The 25,347-nt window shown below is 43.9% G+C and overlaps 1 protein-coding gene across 1 annotated transcript in view; it reads left to right on the top strand.

The window, feature by feature from the left end:
- The window catches only part of LOC124615963 (COBW domain-containing protein 1-like), a 524,805-nt gene that overhangs the window by 252,256 nt on the left and 247,202 nt on the right, over positions 1-25,347 (top strand). The window contains exon 6 of the mRNA XM_047144164.1: positions 21,781-21,860. Coding sequence (XP_047000120.1) covers positions 21,781-21,860 — 80 coding nt within the window. The remainder of the gene's footprint in view (positions 1-21,780; positions 21,861-25,347) is intronic.

Below are 25,347 nucleotides of genomic sequence, written 5' to 3'. Positions count from 1 at the left end.
CCTTCTTCATGGGTTCCCGCACAAATACACGTACATCAGCCAATTTTTGTCGTACCAGTAGCTGCCGTACATGAACGTCATGTTTGTTTTGTTTTACAGTGCCAGAGGTCACTTACACGGTAACCGGAAGCTGCCACAAAGCGACAAAAATGATTCTGTAGGATACTACATCAATTAAAATTTTCACTTCACAGTCTGACTCCTGAATGTGAATCACTTCTAATAATTAAAGACGGGAAATCCATGCACTATAAAATCCGAAAATATGCATGCTGTCATGCACTATCAAACTACAATACATACAGGGTTAAGTGAAAAGTACATTAATATATGCGCTATAATTTTTGTTCCCAGTTTATTAATTCATTTTCCTTTTTGCACAGTTAACTACTGATATTTATCAACTTTTTTCTGTGATGTTCCTGCGCTTGTCAGCCAAAACATTTTTATAGGCATAAAATGACCTATACATCTCAAGAAGTTATAGGCGCACATTTGAAAGAACTTATTTGTGACACTGCCAGATCAAATTCTACCACCACTAAATACTACCTTCACAGAACAAAGGAATCCATACTCTGAATTCCTGTTTATGACACTAACCAGTTCGTTCTTTGCATCTAATCCCACTTTCTCTCGGCCATGACTGAGGAATCTCTGGAATTCCTGAACAATTGACACTGAGTCTACCAGTGGTAGACACGTGACTTCTAATTGTGTTGTTGTAGAGGACAATTCAGAGGAGTTTGTCATAATGTTAATTAAATCCTGCTGCACATTTGTGCATTCAAATGCTACTTCTGCATCTCTGATACATACTGCATCATCTGTCGAGAAACAGTTTACTACCAAAAATGAAGTATTTACTTTAGAATTAAATACTGAAGTATTAATTGTTTTGTAATTAACTATGTATCAATCTTATTTCATACTGATTTAGTGGAATCGAAATAGTCAGAGTAAAACATGGCAGCTTCCAACCAAGTTGGAATAAAGATGGGCAAGTAGTCTCTCTTTGTAACCATCTACACATACTGGGGCTTTCGAAAACACCTGTATAAAACAAAGTATTATTTTAAAATGACTAATTTGTTTCTACAGCTTTGGGACCATTAAAACTGATACATCCCTAAAATTTACACACACATTTTAGATGAAGAGGTTAAATTATTCATAGTATGATAACTAGAGTTTTTCTTTTGCAACACGATGGACCCCATGAACAAGAGGTGTAGTGTGTTTTACATTTGGGTAGAATATTTTAATTGCTTTTCCGGTCTTCAGCATGCAGGGAGTAGCATCATTTAGAAAAAGAATTCTGCTTTTAGTTAGGTTATTTGGCCACAGAATACTTAAAATAGAAAAGCATACTTTCAGAAAATTTATAAATGTAGAGAGGCAAAAGAGAGTGAAATAATTATTTAAATTTTATTCAATTACAATATTTGATTAAAAATTACGCAGCACACTATAAAAGATGCTAGCAATTGTGGAGATTTTCTGGGAAAGAAAGAATTTTAACTCTCTATTTTATTTTTCCCCTTTCTCTTTCTTCAGTCCTAATTCCTGAAACAAAAATAAGGATCATAAAATTCTAAAACCTGAGATATCTGCTCAGTAGCATTAAAATATGCATTTACACTGAAACTAACTTGTGTAACTAATCTAAAAATGCATTGTATATGCATTATGCATGTTTGTATCCCAAAAAAGGTGGAAAAATGCACGGAAAAACTGTACACGTTCGGAATCAGCAAGTCATAAAATGGGTAAGTACTAAATTTGAGCCATGTCCAAATCCTATCAAAACGTGCATTTGCAGGGAATTCTCGTCTTTACTTGGAGTAAATCTGTAAAATTGTCGTGTCTGCCTGTTTGTCTCTTTAAACTGGGTAATCTCCAAAACTATGAGACGAATTTTTATCGGGTTTTCAGGGTAACTTGAATGTATCTAAGGCCACCGTATAGACTTTATTTAATCAAAACCGGACCACTGAAGAAAAATGTATGTAAGAAAGTTTTATCGATATTAATATTATAAACAGCGAAAATAACTCTGTTACATTTTCACGACTATCCCCTGAACCAGTTTTAATGAAATTTGGTGTGAAAATTCCTTGGACTCTGAGGAAGAATATAAGCTATTTTAGGAAGTGTAGTGCAACTTACTTTTATATTTGAAGAATATTACGCGAATTAGGGAGAACATGGACTCCTTCTAAAAGTTGTTAACTTTTTGAGTTTTGAACTTTATCATATTTCTGAAAATACGTTTATTGGTTGGTATGTAAATACGTGACGTGGTTCCAAGCAATGAATACAATGCTTAAACAATGTTCACTGAGTTTAATCCATACTTCTACACCATTTGTTGCATAATGTTCATGTTGTATAATGTAATACCTATTTCAGTAGCACAGTGCATAGATGTTCGCTCCTGCCCATGCCCCTCTGCACGCACCACTCGGCAGCAGCGCTGTGCATACCGATACAAAATGCGTTGCGAAAGCTTGAGCGGCAGGGGGGAGGGGGGGGTGGGCACATTTCGAGCTTTGCTTATCCCACCAGGCAGACATTTGAGGACGGCTGATGTTATTGCATGTACAGTAGCTTACTTACCCACCATCACTCATCATAACAAAACCACTGATATGCTAGTGCAGTCATGGGTAAAAGATATTACGACGTAAATTATGTTCTGTATAAAATCCGTGAATCAATGGACATTTGTTTCAAATACGCTGACAGGAAAAGAATCACAACATAAAGAAAGTGCTGTGCGATGCAAATGAAAGTTGATAGGCGCCTTTCTACATCTGAAAGATGAAGCCCAATAGATTTCAGGTCAGTCGCATGAGAACGGCGCTAGTTGCACCAATATGAGGATGCAAATCACGTTTGAAGAATGCCTTTAAGGCGACAATGACGCCAAGACTTGACAGGAATGTAGCCACTGTGTATGATTACTGTCATTAGTGGCCACGAGAATGTACGGCCGCTACAACACTGGGCTCCGGACGGCCAAGTGCACTACCGAGGGGAAGACCATTATGTTTGCCGTATGACTGGCGCATCGTACTGCATCTGTAGCAGCTGACTGAGCAGCAGTTGGTACCACAGTGACACAGCGAGTGTTCCAAATCGGTTACTCCCAGGACAGCTCCAGGCATACGCTATGTAGCGTGCATTCCAATGACCCTTAACCACCGCCATTTGCAACTTCAGCGGTGTCAAGCGAGAGCTCATTGGAGGTCGCGGTGGAGATCCGTTGTTTTTTCTGATGAAAGCTGGTTCTGCCTCGGTGCCGGTGTCGGGCGTATGTCAATTAGGTGGAGGCCAGTTGAGAGCCTGCAGCCAACCTATCTTCGTGCTAGACACACTGGACCTACACCTGGAGACTGCAACAGGCATGGAACTCCATACGACAAACTGCCCATACAGCACATGTACCACACAATGCATGCAAGTCTGCATGCTTTCATTCAACATTCTGGCAGTTACACCGGTTATTAATGTAACAGCATTTCACATTTGCAGCGGCTTATCCCGCGCTTACATTAACCTATGATTTTGCAGTGTTAATCACTTAAATATGTTACCGTCAAACGTCTTCCAAAATTTCATTACTCTATATTAATTATTATTTTGGTGTTGGAATTTCTTCCGTCATTGTATATTGACAAGTACACAACCCAAACTTTATTACACTGACATGTGTAGAACGCTAACGTGATTTAACATGATTATGAATTAATGTAGATTTGATAGGCTTATGAATGACTGACCTTTAACAGTATGCAATAAGTGACAACTACTTGTAACACGACTTCATTCGTATTTCTCAGTGTAACGTAAACGTTTCACAGAAAGTTTCACGTATTCTGTTTCAGTCATTACGGCATTAAACTGTAACTTACGCCACTTGTCAAGGATCTGAGTAGCCATGTTGTATAACAATGTGGTGATGACGGACACTTACGTTCTTAGTCAAAGGAATGTAAATAACGTGGTCCATTTTCAACAATAAAAATTCGGATCGTGCGGAAGCCTGTCGTCAGAGCTCCGGCATACCGAACTGGTAAAAGTGATTTACAAATATTTGATAAAAGACTTGCAAATGAAAATTAAGATGCTGATGCGGATGAAAAGAGTTGAAGATGCATTAGGATGACTTTCGTCGCCGGCCGCGGTGGTCTGGAGGTTAAGGCGCTCAGTCCGGAACCGCGCGACTGCTACGGTCGCAGGTTCGAATCCTGCCTCGGGCATGGATGTGTGTGATGTCCTTAGGTTAGTTAGGTTTAAGTAGTTCTAAGTTCTAGGGGACTGATGACCACAGACGTTAAGTCCCGTAGTGCTCAGAGCCATTTGAACCATTTTTTTGACTTTCGTCCGCGCAGGCGTCTGCCTTTGATATTTAAATGGGTTTACCAGATGCAATTATTTTAAAAGGAGGACAAAGGAAGAAAAAAGAGGACACATGAAACGGGACAACTGCAGAGGAGGATACTACCCGTCAGCTTTGGCCAAGTCACGTGACTGCCGGGAATTACCGATAAAACTAGTAGTTAATTATTACTGATGGTCAGGTGGTGGTTAACTGAGCAATATAAAAAAAATTAAATACATTGATTGTGGTGACAGTGTGGCGTGAATTGTTTTTTTATGTCAATTGTTTACAAAGCGAAAAACGTAAGACCATTCACCTCCCTTCATTCGACGCACCGCTACCAACATCCACAATTCGAGCAGCACCTGACGTCATGTAAACTGGACTTTAACCTTCAAAATACAAATAAATTGAATGATTATGAAACAGTTAAATAAAACCATGACAGTTAATCTGTCGACTTATTTGTTACCTTTATTGGCCACTGAGACGTACGTTCCAGCTCCACATATCTTACATTCCCCTTCAAATTCATTTCTCCCTTTCTTAAAGCCGGATATCTGCAGGAAAGGACATCAGAAAATGTACACTTTTGTTTAGGTATAGCCAAATATTTTACGTAACTCACTCGGTTAAAAAGTACACATACAAATCACACGTGCACTACAGGAAGCCAAGCCAATACAAAGCGAAGTACGAAACGAAAATTTGAAATAATCGATATTTGCATTCGCTTATAGGTAGATCAACGATAACATCGACGATCCTGGTGCCACCTTCTAACACCGCCTTCGTGCGTGTTTATCACGAAGGCTGTGCCAATAGTTAAAGTATTTAAGAAAAGAGCAATAGAACGAGACGAATTGTAAATTTAATTGTATTACGCTCAACTTTGCGTAAAAGCCGGACACTGTAAAAATCCGCCTGGACCGCGGACAAAGAGGTTAAAAGGAGGACATGTCCGGATTAATCTGGACGTCTGGTCACCCTATATTTAACCGTATATTCCATTGTGTTGTCCGCAGCTCGTGGTCTCGCGGTAGTGTTCTCACTTCCCGAACACGGTGTACCGGATTCGATTCCCGGCTGGGTCAGGGATTTTCACCTCCCTCGAGATGACTGGGTGTTGTTGTGTCGTCTTCATCATCATCATTCATCCCCATTACGGTCGGAGGAAGGCAACGGCAAACCACCTCCATTAGGATCTTGACTAGTACGGCGGTGCGGGTCTCCCGCATCGTTCCCCTACCCTCTGCTCAAGAAGCATGGGAGATCATTTCCATTCCGTTGTTTGGGTATGCGATGGATTTCGTCTTGATATCGGTTGGTGATTGACCCATTTGCTAATTACGTCCATTTCTTGTTCGTTTTAGTGGGATTTTGCCCTTTCAAATATTTCTTCAGCAGAACGCAAATTCTAAACTGACGTGGTGACAGTACTCGACTGTTTTGCAATATTTTTAAGGACTTCTCATTTCCTCTTTTTAGTGTTCGGTATGTTGGTGAGATACGTACAGATATGTTTTTTTTTTATGTTATGACACACAGTCTTACGAATAGTACCAATTTTCCGATGCCTCGTTGACGGTTTGTCTTGAATCCATTGTCATTGTTAGTATTGAGTCTAACGCACGTACAAACATATACACACGCAAGCAATAGGCTATCGTAGCGATCAATCTCCGATGTGTGACTTGCACTTCTGAACAGACTGAAACTGTCAGTGCTCGCTGGGCCACATCATCATTTTCGTCGTCCTGCCGCACAAACTTTTGGTAGTGGTTTATTGATTTTGTTGTAGATACATCCATTTCACCTCTATTCATGTGAAAGGATGTCTCAGAATTATGCACCATGATATGAGAAAATAAAATATAATGCCACATTTCTGCATATTAGTGTGAATTAAGAATCCTATCCATATTACGCATAGAGCTTTCGCACCATTTTCGTCATTTGGCAAGCTTTAAACAAATTCCGTTTACTCAGCACCTCTACCAACGCGTTTATTGTCCTATATGTGGTCGGTAGCGTTGGTGTATTACGCTTGTGAGAGACAGTACTCTGCAGGCGGAGAATCACGTAAGAACTTCTGTGTCAAAAGTGAGACTGAACCTGTGTTAATCCTGGATGTAAGGATGATTATACCAAAGAAAAGCAGATGGCATAGAACGTGTGAACCCACTGACTGGATGATCGTATCATACCGAATGGCCTCAAATGATGCCCAAAAGTCATAGCCCGCTTACTGAAGACTATTTCTAAAAAGTACGAAAATTAAGCTCTACTGTGCATGTCGACCTCCACTCCAGTGTGCAACAGAGAAACGATGGTCTTCGAAAGCGCTATTTGACAGATTGTACCCTGGACTACACGAATCACATGTAGACATTGTGTTGCGAAACAAATGCTGTGCAAAAGAATAACGCAAAAATTCACTGCTCCATCCTTTCGACTAAGGTGGAAGTGCTCCTAACAAGAAATTCATCTAGTAACATCCAGTTCGGCAGGGTGTCATTTTTCGGGCCGGCGGGGGTGGGCGTGCGGTTCTAGGAGCTACAGTCTGGAACCGCAGGACCGCTACGGTCACAGGTTCGAATCCTGCCTCGGGCATGGATGTGTGTGGTGTCCTTAGGTTAGTTTGGTTTAAGTAGTTCTAAGTTCTAGGGGACTGATGACCTCAGAAGTTAAGTCCCATAGTGCTCAGAGCCATTTGTCATTTTTCGGCTCCAGACCACTCACCAGAGGTAACTATAATTTCAAGTACAATCACACTGGCTGCACAGTTCACCAAGAGACTGCATGAACCTCGCCGTAGCCTTGAGATTAAAGAGTTTAGATAGGTTTCGATCGCACATTCCTTACCCGATAGCCAGCTGATCGCTACAAATTAAATTCCATTGTTATCGAGAAAAAAAATACTGAAAAGTCGATAGCGGTCTTTTAATAGTTAACAAATGTGTTTGTTTCCGTTTTCCTTCTAGTGTGCTGGTGTTACCTGAGTCGTTTGTTTTCCATTGTAGGGTACTGGATTCCACCCAGAATGTGGGTGTGAGCAATTCGTTAAGCGAGTTGATAGTCGACGGAAAGCATTTGTCTCGTTCCCTTTCTCCGAGCATACAATTCTGAAAATTTCGCTTTGGAAATTAGTTGCGTGATGTGCCAAGTACGTAGCTTACATACGAAAAGCGCCGCTCGAAATGAATGTTTACAGTCTTCATAAATCTTTGTAGCTGTTGTTGTTTGGAACTGAGACGTGATAAAACGTCAGAATTCATAAACTTTTGAGTTACAAAGTCAGTTATTTTGTTGTTTATTTCGAACAGTCTCTGATTCATGCAAGTTCTCTTTTCATCTGTCAATTAATACACGTGTTGTTTCACGTTGTGTGGATAATTATTAACACTTGTGCTTTCATGTATTTTCCAATATATTATAGAAGACTATAATGATCCAAAAAAAAGAGGAAAAAGAAATATGCTGCTCGAGATGTTTTGAGAGTGGAAACTGGTGCCACGGTGTAACATAACCACATTAGCACCTAAACAGTGCATATGACAACTTCTTGTATAGCACATCAGCCATCCATTTCTGGAGGTATTACACTCTAGTCTTTAAATTACTGTATTCCTCTTTTTACGAGCCGCCAAACAAAGTTAAAAGGAAAATAGTCCCGGCTCGTGCCATTATTTATCAAAAATTTTGTCACTGTGCCATGAACTGTATCCGCGTTAGTATACTTGCTTACGTGACTTGGATCGCAGTATATATGCATACTCCCTCTCGATATTTTCTTCTCTACATAGACTCACTCTCGTTGTCTGTCCAAACAGAGCCTTTCCGTGAAATTTGTAAGTAGCCGACTGCAACATATGGCATATTAGCCTAGCAGCGGCGTAAGGGAATCGCTTTGGCGCATTAAGCAGCTGCATACTAAACTCCCCTCTTATGGTAACGCCATTGTGACTCCCGCTACACCGAGCGAGGTGGCGCAGTGGTTAGCACACTGGACTCGCATTCGGGAGGACGACGGTTCAATCACGCGTCCGGCCATCCTGATTCAGGTTTTCCGTGACTTCCCTAAATCGCTCCAGGCAAATGCCGGGATGGTTCCTTTCAAAGGGCACGGCCGACCTCCTTCCCCATCCGCCCCTCATCCGATGAGACCGATGACCTCGCTGTCTGGTCTCCTCCCCCAAAAACCAACCAACCAACCAACTCCCGCTAAGCTGTCACCCAATTCGTCACTAATGCCATCTGCGGGAGGCGTGTTCCTGCAGTTACCGACTAATTGGATAGGACTGTACATGACTTATGTCAGTAGAGGATGGCATACGGTTCCACTCTGCCTTCTAGTACTATCGCACGTATTCTTTAACAAGGTCGCCAGATGGAGAAGGCCTACTGTACGCGGCCGCAGAGGTAAGGAGAGGAGTCAGATGCATATTTCACCAGCCTTTAGTTGCAAATAAACTCATTTCAACTTCGCCCTGTCTGTTAGTAATATTGCCAAGTCGTTCCAATGAATATAGACCAAATAATAGACAATGGAAAATAATTTGGATGCAGAGAAATTTGGTTTTGGAAGAAATGCAAACTCGAGAGATACACTAAAACTCTTGATAAATTTGGCAGAGAGATTGACTAAAATGAGGAGACGTACGCAAGTGTTTTATAGACCTGGAAAAACATTTTACAATGTGGCTCATGTTAAGCCTACAACTATAATGAGGGAAAACAAAGTGAAGTAGAAAAGCAGGCGAGTTATAAACACATTATATTTAAATAAAAGAAGCAGCAGGGAAAGAGAAAGTACCAACACGACTAAATGACGAAAAGAAATAGTACAGAGCTGTTGCCTGTCTCCTACTCTTTGAGAATGTAATTGAACTGTACCCACTAGAGCCGGCCGGAGTGGCCGAGCGGTTCTAGGCGCTTCAGTCAGGAACCGCGCGATCGTTACGGTCGCAGGTTCGAATCCTGCCTCGGGCATGGATGTGTGTGATGTCCTTAGGTTAGTTAGGTTTAAGTAGTTCTGAGTTCTAGGGGATTGATGACCTCAGAAGTTAAGTCCCATAGTGCTTCGAGCCATTTGATTTTGTACCTACTAGATGATGAAGGGATAAAAATGGGGAGGACAAATATATAGTGTCTGAAGTTTGCAGACGACGTGGTCCGCGTGGAAATGGATAAAGAAGTCTCAGGGGAAATGGGAAGGTTCATTGAAGCCAAAGGAGAGAATATGGAATGAAATGAAAGTCAATACAAAGAAAGCAAAAGTAATGGCACTACGAGGAAATAAAGACATAAATGTAATGCTAAATGAACAAATGTTAGAAAATGTGCTGCACAGTGTTTAATACCTAGCTGTACAGAAATTAAAATCACGATAGCATTAGTGAACGAGGCGCCTTGTACAAAAAGAAGTATAGAGTTCTGCAGCAATATGGATAAACATTTTTGTGTTCTTCTGTATGATGCTGAAACGTGGACACTGAGCAAGCAAGATAGAGATACACTGGAGGCTTTTGAAATGTGCATGGGGCAAAGAATGGAAAAAAGTAGAGTTGATGGATAGCGTGAAAAACGACGAGCTACTATGAACAGTGGGAAGGCAGAGAACATTTCTTACTGAAATAAAGGGAAGGAAAAGGAATTCGGTAGGAACTATATTGAGAAAAAGTAGAGACTTACAAAAACAGATCCGAATGGCGTGCCCGAGCACGGGGTCCCGCGTTCGATTCCTGGCAGGGTCAGGGATTTTCAGTTGCCTCAAGATGACTGGGTGTGTGTGTTGTCCTCATCATTTCATCATCATTCATGAAAATGGCGAGATTGGACTGAGCAAAGTTTGGGGCTTTGTAAGGGCGCTGATAACCGCACAGTTGAGCGCCCAACAGACCAAACATCGTCATCGTCATCATCATCGAATGGTGTGTAGGGAGGAAGATGGAGCGAAGAAGAAACAGATTTGAGAGCTTGGACGATTTTCTGGATAGCAGCACATACTGTAGCATAAAGAAGGAAGCCATAAATATAGACGCTAGTGACCTGTTAATACAGCAGAAAACATAAAACTGTTGAATAGACCTACATATAATTGGTCCGATACCATAAAAGTAAATTATTCGAACATATGTGAATTTTGAGCAAAGAACCAGAAATAGACAATGAGTTTCTTTCTCTGCATAATATCCCACGAATTTACTTTTTAGTTTGCTGCAGTCTTTGGCATAGTAATGTGAATAGATTTTCGACTCGTGTCCTTGTCGCTTCCATTCCTGATGCTGAAAGGGGTTTTATTTTCAGTCGATAAAGTGGGTCATACAAGCATAAAATTTCAGAATACTCTGTCGATAAATTTATTCGAGAGAGAGAGAGAGAGAGAGAGAGAGAGAGAGAGAGAGAGAGAACCATCTACTGGTACCACTATTACAACCATAGATGTTTCCGAGTGTGACAGTAACAAGTGATAAATGTGAGAACCCCAAACAACTTGCCGAAATCAGTTCTCTGCAAAAGCATTTTAAATTCATCCTGTCGTATTGTGGAACTAATTTCGGCCATCACTTACCAGGCTGCAGAGCGAAGACCGGCCACTTCATCTCCCAGAAGTCTTAGACGAAAATCATCCTTTATATCCTGTCAAGTTAATTATTAGTGATGCATGCACAACATTTGAACACCAAGCACTAACATTTCAAGTTCACGCCTTGCGCTGTCACAATTTCAGTGTGATGCTTGTACGAGCTCAGTCCCTCGTGAGAAGAACTATGTGCATTAAATTAGTTTTAAATACACTCCTGGAAATTGAAATAAGAACACCGTGAATCCATTGTCCCAGGAAGGGGAAACTTTATTGACTCATTCCTGGGGTCAGATACATCACATGATCACACTGACAGAACCACAGGCACATAGACACAGGCAACAGAGCATGCACAATGTCGGCACTAGTACAGTGTATATCCACCTTTCGCAGCAATGCAGGCTGCTATTCTCCCATGGAGACAATCGTAGAGATGCTGGATGTAGTCCTGTGGAACGGCTTGCCATGCCATTTCCACCTGGCGCCTCAGTTGGACCAGCGTTCGTGCTGGACGTGCAGACCGCGTGAGACGACGCTTCATCCAGTCCCAAACATGCTCAATGGGGGACAGATCCGGAGATCTTGCTGGCCAGGGTAGTTGACTTACACCTTCTAGAGCACATTGGGTGGCACGGGATACATGCGGACGTGCATTGTCCTGTTGGAACAGCAAGTTCCCTTGCCGGTCTAGGAATGGTAGAACGATGGGTTCGATGACGGTTTGGATGTACCGTGCACTATTCAGTGTCCCCTCGACGATCACCAGTGGTGTACGGCCAGTGTAGGAGATCGCTCCCCACACCATGATGCCGGGTGTTGGCCCTGTGTGCCTCGGTCGTATGCAGTCCTGATTGTGGCGCTCACCTGCACGGCGCCAAACACGCATACGACCATCATTGGCACCAAGGCAGAAGCGACTCTCATCGCTGAAGACGACACGTCTCCATTCGTCCCTCCATTCACGCCTGTCGCGACACCACTGGAGGCGGGCTGCACGATGTTGGGGCGTGAGCGGAAGACGGCCTAACGGTGTGCGGGACCGTAGCCCAGCTTCATGGAGACGGTTGCGAATGGTCCTCGCCGATACCCCAGGAGCAACAGTGTTCCTAATTTGCTGGGAAGTGGCGGTGCGGTCCCCTACGGCACTGCGTAGGATCCTACGGTTTTGGCGTGCATCCGTGCGTCGCTGCGGTCCGGTCCCAGGTCGACGGGCACGTGCACCTTCCGCCGACCACTGGCGACAACATCGATGTACTGTGGAGACCTCACGCCCCACGTGTTGGGCAATTCTGCGGTACGTCCACCCGGCCTCCCGCATGCCCACTATACGCCCTCGCTCAAAGTCCGTCAACTGCACATACGGTTCACGTCCACGCTGTCGCGGCATGCTACCAGTGTTAAAGACTGCGATGGAGCTCCGTATGCCACGGCAAACTGGCTGACACTGACGGCGGCGGTGCACAAATGCTGCGCAGCTAGCGCCATTCGACGGCCAACACCGCGGTTCCTGGTGTGTCCGCTGTGCCGTGCGTGTGGTCATTGCTTGTACAGCCCTCTCGCAGTGTCCGGAGCAAGTATGGTGGGTCTGACACACCGGTGTCAATGTGTTCTTTTTTCCATTTCCAGGAGTGTAGAATTAGAAAGGAAGCGAGAATTAACTTACGTCAGTTTAGAAGTGAGCTTGTCTCGTCGGTCTCTAGACTGATTATTTCGATTAAGGACTTCAGGACTCTACAAACAATGCTTGAAATTACGCATGTGGTGACCATCCGTTATCAAAGATGCGTATCTTCCCAGTGTATGAATTAATTGGGCTTCATAGATTAATCGAAATTGCGAGGGTAGATGAAAGGAAATGTCCCACAGTTGTCATTAACTTTCGCTCCAATTTCACTGAAGAAATTGCTTAAGGATTTGGAAAATGCTGTGGCAGGAGACCAGAGACGACTGTCTTTCTCGCTCCAAAACTTCAGTCGTTGAAGAGAGAAGGAAAATTGGTTTGGGCGAAGCTTCATTAAGAACGATGAAACAAGGGTTTGTGTGTTCACTCCAGCGGCCAAAGAGGAACTCCATGATGTGGAAACATCCTTGTTCGCCGCCGCTAAACAATTATAAGTTAATCTCTCTGCAGTCGATGGGATGGCGTTTGTATTTTGAGAGTCAAGCGCCAATTATCAGTAAAGTCCACCGCAGACTCTTGCAATATCACGTGCAGCCATTAAGCAGAAACAACTGGGATAATAATCTGAAGCCTGAGAATTCTGACGGACATTCTCTGATCCAAATCATTTAAACAAAGAAAAGCTTATATCGAAAAGAATGTATGAGCCTTCGTATGGCTGTATCGCCTCTTAAAACATAGTACGATAGTTACATATTTTTGAACCGATGGTATATTTTGAAGAACTGTTTAACCTATCGACTCGGCAGTATAAGTACCAGAATACGTCCAGTTATTGTATAGTCAAATTAAAAATTCAGAACATTATTAATGACACATGTTTCACTTATTGTAGAATAGAAACATTGATTAGCATGCCTTTCGGATTCAAGGAAGTGGTGGAGCTATAATTATTAAAAAAAAAACGAAATTGTTTGCTTCTGATTCATTTATAACAGAAAAATTTTATTGGTGAATTGAGATGCAATAAAATACAAAAAATAACTATAAGACGCGGTTTTGCAGACATGACCTGCAAAGACATTGCAGAAATAGGCCGGAAAGGTAATATTAAATTTGTCATAAGGAATTTGATAGCTGCAAACTACAGTGAACAATAAGGGTAACCAGGCGAGGCGATTCCCTTGAGTGGCTCAGCATTCCTAAACCTTGCTTTGGCTTCCATCTTTGAGAGACGTGCTCTGTGAAGTACAGGACGAACAATGTGCTCTTAGTAGACTGGCATTGCATACTACATATTGGTTTGTTCACTCGGTTCTTGTGCGAGTCATCAAAATGATGTGCCTGCTTCTCTCTTTCTGAGACCTCATGGTCCCACGTGGGACACTACTGAGATCCTTGCGTCATCCCAGACATGCGGGTCTGCAGCAGTTTTACTATTGTCTTGCTCTGGTCTCGTTATGCGACAGTGTAAAGCGCTGTCTAGGGAAGTCATAGATTTCATTGTGAAAACTCGTAATGATCTCTGTTCTAGTGTGCAATCCTAAATTGTTTTAGCACATTCCATAGGTGGTTAACGTGACAGCCCTCTGGTAATACAGAAGACAACATTGTGAACGCTTCAGCGAAATCTACTTCTGCGTAAAGGTGAGCCAACGCTACTGTGATATCTGCGGTTTGATGTTACGCAACTGTTTGTTGCAACGTATACTCATATTTTTTACCCAACAGTAGGGACAGACAGCTGACCGTCGCCAAGATGTCTAATCATGGATTACGTAGATCCCGTAGTTTAGAGGCCAGTGGCCTCCCAGATGTATTCCATCGAGTTCAGATCAGGCGAATTTGGTGGAGACATCAATTAAGACATCAACGTGAGTTCACTGTCATGTCTCTCAAAGCACTGTAACACAATTCGAACCTTTTGATACGGACAGTTATCCTGCTGGAAGGCGCCACCACCATCGATGAAGACACAAGCATGAAGGGGTGGAGGTGCTCCGCGACAGTAGTCACGTAGTTCACAGCTGTCACAGGATTCGTGGAAGCCCAGGTGAATGTCCTGCTCCCAGCAGGCCTTGTTCGTAGCGTGGTGGATGTTCGAAGAGCCGTTTGTGTGGACGACTGCGTAACCAGACGCGACCAACAATCTGGTGTAACAAGGAACATGATTTCTCGGACCAGGCGACACTTTTCCATTGATGTAATGTTCAACTAGATGATGCCATGCCCACCCTACTGGTAACTGTCGATTTCCTAGGGACGGAGTAGATAACACTTGCGAGTGTACTTCCATATGTCGTCAACCATGTGTCTACAACCTGTGCTCGTACATCCATTATCGTAATTCGTAATAACACAGGCACTGCAATTTCATATTTATCCGCCGACACCGATCAAGCGACTTCCAAGTAAAATATACTTATATGACCTGCAGCCGTCTAGAACGAAATTAGAATTATATTAATACCTTCAGCTGCTAACGGGCGTCGATATGTGCAGGGAGGAGACCCTTCAAGAGGGATCATTGCTGATAAAATTATATTAAATAATTTTTCCATTCATAATGTACGGCCGTAGCCAGCTTGGGCATACTGTGGTGGAAGGTGCTGGGCGGAAGACCGTGGTCGGCACCTTCCTGCCACGTCCTCCTCGGTCAGGCTCTAGTCCCACGGGTTGGTTGCGCTGACGAGGGTACGCTACTAGCAAGGCGCGTTGGCGGAATCAACCCTCCAATCAAAGACTAGTCGTGTGATCACGTGGGGACACGGCTGGGAGCGGCGAGAGCGGCTCTCAAACAGCCCCGCGCTCTCTTTGTTTCAGACCTCGGCTCCGAGTAGTCGCTCCTCTAGCCTCTGCCTCTCTCCTCAAACCTCCTGATGAACAGACGGCGACTCTTCTTGTTGCTGCTCAGCCCTACGTAGGCACCCACGTACAGGTATAAACTGGGTCCATTCTAACTTCATTACCTTTCATTTTACGACGCCCACCGCTCCTGACCTCTATCCTGACGAACAGATATATATCAACGGGGACAGGTGAAAATGTGTGCCCCGACCGGGACTTGAACCAGGGATCTCCTGCTTACATGGCAGACGCTCTGTCCATCTGAGCCACCGAGGGCACAGAGGATAGCGCAACTGCAGGCACTATCTCGCGCACGCCTCCCGCGAGATCCACATTATCACCTTGTATGTCCACACACTACATTTGTAGTGCCCCACCCCAACACACTAACTACTCGTGGAAGACATTCTTACCAAGTCCCGTAAGAGTTCGGGGAATATGTGTGCATCCGCACAGAAGAAGAAGGTCATGGTCGGTGTTGCCAGAACTACACTCCTGGAAATTGAAATAAGAACACCGTGAATTCATTGTCCCAGGAAGGGGAAACTTTATTGACACATTCCTGGGGTCAGATACATCACATGATCACACTGACAGAACCACAGGCACATAGACACGGGCAACAGAGCATGCACAATGTCGGCACTAGTACAGTGTATATCCACCTTCCGCAGCAATGCAGGCTGCTATTCTCCCATGGAGACGATCGTAGAGATGCTGGATGTAGTCCTGTGGAACGACTTGCCATGCCATTTCCACCTGGCGCCTCAGTTGGACCAGCGTTCGTGCTGGACGTGCAGACCGCGTGAGACGACGCTTCATCCAGTCCCAAACATGCTCAATGGGGGACAGATCCGGAGATCTTGCTGGCCAGGGTAGTTGACTTACACCTTCTAGAGCACGTTGGGTGGCACGGGATACATGCGGACGTGCATTGTCCTGTTGGAACAGCAAGTTCCCTTGCCGGTCTAGGAATGGTAGAACGATGGGTTCAATGACGGTTTGGATGTACCGTGCACTATTCAGTGTCCCCTCGACGATCACCAGTGGTGTACGGCCAGTGTAGGAGACCGCTCCCCACACCATGATGCCGGGTGTTGGCCCTGTGTGCCTCGGTCGTATGCAGTCCTGATTGTGGCGCTCACCTGCACGGCGCCAAACACGCATACGACCATCATTGGCACCAAGGCAGAAGCGACTCTCATCGCTGAAGACGACACGTCTCCATTCGTCCCTCCATTCACGCCTGTCGCGACACCACTGGAGGCGGGCTGCACGATGTTGGGGCGTGAGCGGAAGACGGCCTAACGGTGTGCGGGACCGTAGCCCAGCTTCATGGAGACGGTTGCGAATGGTCCTCGCCGATACCCCAGGAGCAACAGTGTTCCTAATTTGCTGGGAAGTGGCGGTGCGGTCCGCTACGGCACTGCGTACGATCCTACGGTCTTGGCGTGCATCCGTGCGTCGCTGCGGTCCGGTCCCAGGTCGACGGGCACGTGCACCTTCCGCCGACCACTGGCGACAACATCGATGTACTGTGGAGATCTCACGCCCCACGTGTTGAGCAATTCGGCGGTACGTCCACCCGGCCTCCCGCATGCCCACTATACGCCCTCGCTCAAAGTCCGTCAACTGCACATACGGTTCACGTCCACGCTGTCGCGGCATGCTACCAGTGTTAAAGACTGCGATGGAGCTCCGTATGCCACGGCAAACTGGCTGACACTGACGGCGGCGGTGCACAAATGCTGCGCAGCTAGCGCCATTCGACGGCCAACACCGCGGTTCCTGGTGTGTCCGCTGTGCCGTGCGTGTGATCATTGCTTGTACAGCCCTCTCGCAGTGTCCGGAGCAAGTATGGTGGGTCTGACACACCGGTGTCAATGTGTTCTTTTTTCCATTTCCAGGAGTGTATATACTTATAGGTGTCTGGCGACCGCTCGGGATTAGCGGGAAATCCGGGTTCGAGTCCCGCTCCAGCAAAAAATTCTCACTGTCGCCATTCCATTATACAGGTAATGGTTTTCTATATTCGCAACTACGGATACATTTTTTGTACTTACTTTGCTGTTGAGCCCTATGTTCAACAGTGCACAATGAATGGTATGCTTCGAAATATTATTGCCTACATCTGAAGTGTACTCTTTCGTCAGAGCTAGAGAGCCTGCATAGAAAGAGAGGGAGGCCAATGATGATGTCAACGCTGATTGGCTGAGAGCTTAGGACGCCGCGTTTTTACCTTTTCTATGTTTACTGTGGTTGGAGTAGTGTGCGCGGTTCTGTCGTAGGGTTATTTTAATGCTCCCAATGCTGTATCATGGGATATTTGCACGTAGAAATACAAGAAGTCTTGTTGCTCTTCTACATGTCCTTTGTCAGTTCATTTTATATAATTTAACATTGGTAAAAGAATTGTGTTGTAACTGGAATCTTTGGCGGGATGCTGCACCATAATTTTCACACGAAGTTTTGTAAATTAGATATTTGTTGAGGAGGGGTTTAATGAATGTAAGTAATATGACTTACGAAATTTTAAGGATAATAAAGAGCACTTCCAGTTAGTTCCTCTATTGACTGTAAAAATTGCAGCAAAGGTAGGTTCAAGTCGGTAATATTTCCAATACATGAAGAAAGATGCAAATGTTGGTCAGTTGAAATCAACCTGTAGGACGGGAATCGCAAATGCGGTCTGTGGAAACCGACAATTTCTCCATTCTTTATGCGAAGTGTACGTATTTTGTACTGTTATATGGCATTAGTAATGTCTAATCAATAATATTTCGTTGTAACCTCGGTTGTTGCAAGACTATTCAGTGCTGCAGTGAACAATTTGTAAAATGCTAGCAGAAGAAGCAATAGAAAAGCCACATATTTTCTACCAAACAGTTATCGCACGATGACTGTAGCAATTGAGTTATTTAAGTTATTCCTTTAGTGTGTAACACATTATGTCTCATAAGTAATGAATAGCCATATAGGAATGATATGCGCTCTAGTAATGTACCAAATAACAAACGAGATGTGGTGCTTTGGTGTCACTTATCAGGTTGATGTAATTTATAGCCGTTGGGCGACTGCATTTCACGTTGCTACGCTACCTAATTCTACATCCCGTGCGCGGTCTGGAGAAAACATCACGGCCACCCGAGTATTGGACGCTCTGTATACGTACAAAGGATCGACAAAAATATGGAAACACCGAAAACACAGCAACTTTACCGTGCCTGATACGTCATAGGAAACCTGTTGGCGTTCAAAACAGCTTCCACTCGTCTCGGAATGGATAAACTCGGCTCCTCCACGGTCTTCAGGGGAATCTTGTACCATTCTTCTTGCAAAATAGTGGCAACTTCAAGTAACAATCATGCAAGTGGATAGAGATAACGCACCCTTCTCTCCAGAGTAGACCACAGAGGCTCAATAATATTGAGATCTGGTGGCAGTTGGCCAGGAAAGATGCGACAATTCATCCTCGTGGTCATAGAATCAGTCCTTGACGATGCGAAATATGTGGATATGGGCCCTATCGTACTGGAACACAGCGTCGCCACTGGGGAACGAACGTTGTACCATAAGATGGATCTAATCAGTCACATAATCTTTGACATTAATGCGACATTGTAGAGCAGGCTCATGGAATACCACGATATGGATGCCCAAATCATCACCAAACCCCCCCCCCCCCCCCCCATGTTTCAACTGGGACATAAAATATGTCAGAAATTGGAGAAAATATGAAATAAGGCTCATCCCACCAAATGACTTTTTTCCATTGCTCCATGTACAGGTTTTATGGCTTCATCACCTCATTTTCCTGTGACGGACATTTGCATCACTGAGGAGTGGTTTTTGAAACCAACCTCGCCCATCAACTCGCTGTTTATAGGTCTCCCTTCGTGTTGGGTTCGCGAATGCAGCTGTCGTCCTCTCATTTTCGTCACAATACTCTTCAATGACCGCCTGACAGCGACACTGAGCACGTACTTTCGCCGACGTTGTGACTTACCGGATAATGTTTCTCCACATTACCTGTATCCAGTATAAATTCTTCGGTAGGGTGCCTCTTGAAACACCCAAACACGTCGGCTTTCGTGGCTACGGTAGCACCCATCATACGAGCACCAACAGTTTTACCATTTTAGAATTCACTTAGCTCCGATATAACGCATTCACAACTACACAGAACATTGTTCTGCCCACGACTAACACTTGCAACGTATTGAGGACATTGCACAGGTGCTATTCGTGGCCAAGATACAACAATGCAACCTGCAGGCATACTAGTATCTGCATTTATGTTCGAACAAGCGTTTCTCGCGAAGTTTTCATATTTTTGTCCAAACTCTGTAGGTTCTCTAGTCAGATCTGTCACAGATCGCTGCTCATCCCGCTTCACAGAGAGAGCAGGCCTCTGGCCACCATGTTCTGTTATCAGACATGGACATCTGGCACAGTGTCGCCTACTCGTGGTTTCACCACCCTTCAACCACTTTCCATAGTTGCTCACGACAGTAACACGGGAAGAGCCGGCCAGCATCGCTGTTTCCGAGATCTTTGTTCCCAGGCATCGGGCCATAAAAATCTGCTCTTTGTCAGAGCCGCTTCTGTTAGTAGTTTCCCTATTTGCGGCGCGTTTCGGTGCTGGAATGATACCTCATCTGTCTGTGATCCACTCGAACACTCTCCGTACCGCGTCACGGCCCTCAACACAACCAGCTAGTATTCATTCTCACCGTGGATAGTGGTCATAATATTCTGCCTCATCAGTGTATACGACGGTTATGATTATGATGCGACTGAACTGATATATAATGGTAGTATTGTAGAAACAATACACAGGTCCTGCAACTTAGGCGACGGTCATTTCCTTCGTTTGTTAATTAGCATATTTATTTCGATTAGTTTTGCTTTTTCTTAAGTCATATAAAATCTGTTATATTTAGGAAAAATACCTATTATGAAACATTCTGATAGATTAAAACAATGTACCGGACCGAGACACGTGTTCGAGGCTTTTGCCTTTCCCCGGCAAGTACTCTAACGACTGCGCTACACAAGCACGACTCACGACCCGTCCTCACAGCTTCACTTTCGCCAGTACGTCATCTTCTACCCTCCAAACTTCACAGAATTTATCTGCGGAATTTGCGAGATTAGCACACGTAGAAGAAAGGATGTTGCGGAGACATGACAGGAGAACTTCTGTGAAGTTTGGAAAGTAGGAGATGAGGTACTGGCGGAAGTAAAGCTGTGAGGACGGGTCGTGAGCCGTGCTTGGATACACCAGTCGGTAGAGCACTTGTTCGCGAGAGGCAAACATCCCGAATACGAGTCTCGCTCCGGCACACAGTTTTAATCTACCAGGAAGTTTCATATCAGCGCACATGCCGCTGCAGAGTGAAAATTTCATCCTGGTATACCTATTATGTTTTTTTTAACTAAATTTGTGCCCTTACTATCCAACCATAAGCTCTACAAATAAACGCAATTCGTTTCTTGGTATTAATATCTTCATCATTACATTTCAAGTATATTACCGGTGTTTCAGTATAGCCAGCCAGAAATACAGTATTTTTACTTCCGGTTTGAGTTCCACAGTAGAATTCATAAGAAATGATAGCAGTCCAAACGAGATGAGCAAACAATTACCATCAAGAATCAGGCCTTCCGTGGTCGTGCATTTCAGAGCAATGCCGAGGTTATTCCTATAATAGGAACGTGCCGATTTGTTGGCGATCATTATCTAACCAAGTTAAGTGCTCCGCCTCGAATGAACTCTTCTTTCACAGTGGGAAGCAAACTGCCACAGACTTGTGCATTACACCTTTTTAAGTGTCGGAAGTAAACTCCAGTTTTGAGTGTAACTTGGGGAATTTTTAAATTGGGTGTGTATTTTATAATTACGAGCTATTGACTAAGGTAGGCCACGCTTAATTCTAGCTATGGGGATGACTGACGAAACTACGCATTGCACACCACTATTAAAAATAAATAAATAAGTAAATAAATGTAAGAATAAAAAATACCCACATCAACACCTCTACGAATTCTATATCTCCTCTTTACTACTAGTGAAACTATTGTCATGTGACACATACAGATAATATTTTCGCTTCCTCATTAATAAGCGTTTCATTAGCTGTTCCACGCGGTTATACGAGGTATAATTTAAGTATGTTGAACTCGTAGTTTTTAAGTGCAGTTGCATGAGTAGGAGTAAAAAATAATTTGTTCATTAATATTATCGCTGATCACGTATCCATATTTTGTTAACTGACTCGTTTTACATCATATCGACACAATAGTATTAGTAATCTGTGTCTGCATTTGTTGCAGCAACTACGTCAGAAAGATGGCGGCGCCTCCAGCGGTGATCACTCGTCCGCTTCAAAGCCGGATCTCAACGAAGCTGTCAGGTGAGGACCAAATTGGGAGACTACTACCTTTATCATTTTTACCTCTTAGTCCAATATTGGCGTCATCTGTCGGAAAACAATACAGGCTCGTTGTTTCTTCCTATCGACAATGTAGACTGATATCATACTTCATAGAAATTGAGTTATTACGTGGAGAACACATTATTGGTGTTTTTATGATACTCCTAGCAAAAGAAATTGTAAGTTCTCACACATCGCCGTCATAGGGGTCAGTGCAGAGTGAGTACTAGCTTATTCAGTTAGATATGTATAACGGTTGTTGCTTCCTCGGTCGAACCTTCCTTGAACTCGTTTATTGGGATAGGAGCGAACGTAAATTAGAATGGCGAATCGTGATTTGAACCAGAATTGTCAGGTGTTCCGGATGCGCCACTTTTAAAGCCTACCGTCGCATTCTCTCTAAAACTACATATGTTAACGGAATATTATGAATACTCACCTTTGCCACGCAAAACAGTTCAGATAGTTGTGACGTCGGATATACTAGCATTTGATACATTGTAGAAGGTGTTATGCAAATGACCAAACGCTGATTACAGTACTGCCGTCACCAACCGAGGTGGTTAGCACAATGAACTCGCATTCGGATGGACGACGTTTCAAATCCCCGTCCGGCCATCCAGATTTAGGCATTCCGTGATTTCTCTAAATCGATCGGGCAAATGCTGGGATGGTACTTTTGAAAGGTCACTGCTGATTTCCTTGCCCATCTTTGAAATACGAGGGTCGTCCACAAAGTAAGTTCCGTTTCTATTTCTATCCGCGGCAGCTCTACGATCGCAGTTCCGAGCATGCGCGGCAATTTCTCTGACTCAAGGATAAGACATGTACGCTATTTCAGATAGCTGCTGCCGACGTGTGCTTTGTAGTGCTTCTTTATAATGTCAGCAATAATTGAAAATGCCGCCGCGTATGAGATCAGATCTGTCATTCGTTTTCTAATGCAAAGAAAGTTAAACCAAAGGAAATTCATCGGCAAATATGTGTGGTTTACGGACAAAATGGTTCAGTGGTTAGAAGATTGGTCAGACTGTTCAATGAATGACGTGATCAAGTGCATGATGAAGAACGAAGTGGACGCCCGGCTGTGGGTACTGATGAACTGGTTCACACAATTGAAGAGAAGATTAAACACAACCGTAAGTTTACACTTAGTGCCCTTGCTATGGAAGTTCCGCAAATTTCACGATCACTAATTCATGAAATTGTTACTGAAAAACTGGAATTTCGAAAACTTTGCTCACATTGGGTACCCAAAATTCTTACTGAACAACACAAAAAACAACGGATGAACAGTGCACTTCAGTTTTTGACACGCTACTATGCAGAGGGCGATGGTTTTCTTTCTCGGACAGTCACGGGGGGATGAAACTTGGGCATCGTACGACACCCCTGAAACAAATTGGTAATCAGTGGAATGGAGGCACACTTCATCCCCAACGAAGGTTAAGCCTAAGCAAATCTTGACACCTCGAAAAGTCAGGTGCACGGTTTTTTTGGGCAGAAGAGGCATTTTGCTGATTGATTTCTTACCACGAGGCCAAACAATCAATGCACATGGTTACTGCGAGACCATTAAGAAATTGCTCCGCGCAATACAGAACAAGCGCCGAGGATTACTGTCAAAAGGTGATGTTTTTTTCCACGAAAACGTCCGACCTCTCACGGCGAATGTGACCAAACAACTCTTACGGGTATTTCACTGGGACCCGTTTGATCATCCTTCGTACAGCCCGAACCTCGCTCCTAGCGACTTTAATCTCTTCTTACACCTTAAATCTGTCCTTGGTGGTCAACACTTAAACGATGATGAGGAACTGAAGGACCATATTATCACATGGTTGAATACACAGGCGGCAACCTTCTATGAAGAAGGCATACAAAAACTTGTACCACGCTATGACATGTGCCTACAGAATTTCGGAAGTTATGTAGAAAAGGTGGTTTAAGAGTTGTAGAATTTTTTACAATAAATATTATTTCTGTATCAGTTGACGCTTGTTTTATACAACCAAACGGAACTTACTTTGTGGACGTACCTCGTATACCAACCTTGTGCTGTGTCTCTAATGACCTCGATGTCGGCGGGACTTCAAACTTCAATCTTCCTTCCTTCCATACTATTACTATAGATTTCAAGAGAACGGTTTACGAAGTCTAAGCTTTTGGTAGACAAGCTTGAACCACATGACTGTTCCACAAATTAAATAACCTTATTTTGAACTTGGGGAGTGGACAGTTGCCCTGCTTGATAAATGTCATCCAGTGGAGAGGACAACAGTTTCAGTTGGGCTACCAGTGCTCTGAAATAAAACGTCTATGAGGCTTTCGTGCTGCTTTCTGTAAAACCAGTGGTATATATCAGGGAGGTCGATGGGACTGTAATTCTGCCAGAAGCGGCAAAGGAGCTGAAAGAGCTGTTGAACACAGTGGATAGTGAAATTTCCCCAGATTAAAACTGTATGCCAGACCGAGACTCGAACTTGGGACATTTGCCTTTCGCGAGCAAGTACTGTACCAACTGAGCTACTGAGCTACCCAAGCACGACTCACGACCCGTCCTCACAGCTTTACTTCCATGAGTACCTCATCTCCTACCTTCCTAACTTCGCAGAAACTCTCATGTGAAACTTGCGAGACTAGTACTCCTGGAAGACGGAAATTGCGGACGGACTTAGCCACAAAGTAGGGTATGTTTCCAGAATGAAATTTTCACTCAGCAGCGGAATGTGCGCTGATACGAAAGGCAAAGGTCTCGAGTTCGAGTCTCGGTCTGAGACACAATTTTAATCTGCCATGAAGTTTCATATCAGCGCACACTCCGCAGCATAGCGAAAATCTCATTCTGAAACATTCCCCAGGCTGCGGCTAAGCCATGTCTCTGCGATACCCTTTCTTCCTGTATTGCTAGTCTTGCATGTGTCGCAGGAGAGCTTTTGTGAAGTTTGGAAGATAGTGATGAGTTACTGGCGGAAGTAAAGCTGTGATTGAGGGTCGTGAGTTGTGCTTGGGCAGCTCAGTTAGTAGAGCACTTGCTTCCGAGAGGCATAGGTTCCGAATTCGAGTCTCCGACCGGAGAATCAATATTGTATTGAAAAGAGGTTATGAAATGAATACCAACAAAAATATAAGAGATGATCGAAAAGTTTCGTTTTGGTGGCGTTGCTGCAGCCTATGTGCAATGTGGCGCGACTTCGAACGTGCATAATGGGTGAATGACCTAAAACTTTTACCGCAAATATTGCGGAGATGAAAAGTGCGATTGACGTACGGTTTTCACAGAATGGTCTGGTAGTCAGAGCTCGTATTGTTAGCCAATCAACAGATTGTAATAATACTTCGAAATTTTATTTCTCGTGCAAACATACACTTTTTTAAATGGAACATTGCCTATTGAGAAATCGGTTGGAAGCTTTCCTCATGTCAGCACGTTGTAGGTGTCGCCACAGGCGCCAACCTTGTGTGA

This window comes from Schistocerca americana, chromosome 5 (assembly GCF_021461395.2).
Source record: "Schistocerca americana isolate TAMUIC-IGC-003095 chromosome 5, iqSchAmer2.1, whole genome shotgun sequence".
Classification (NCBI taxonomy): Eukaryota; Metazoa; Arthropoda; class Insecta; order Orthoptera; family Acrididae; genus Schistocerca; species Schistocerca americana.
Note: the sequence above shows the minus strand (reverse complement) of the source record. Positions and strands in the feature narration are given on the sequence as shown.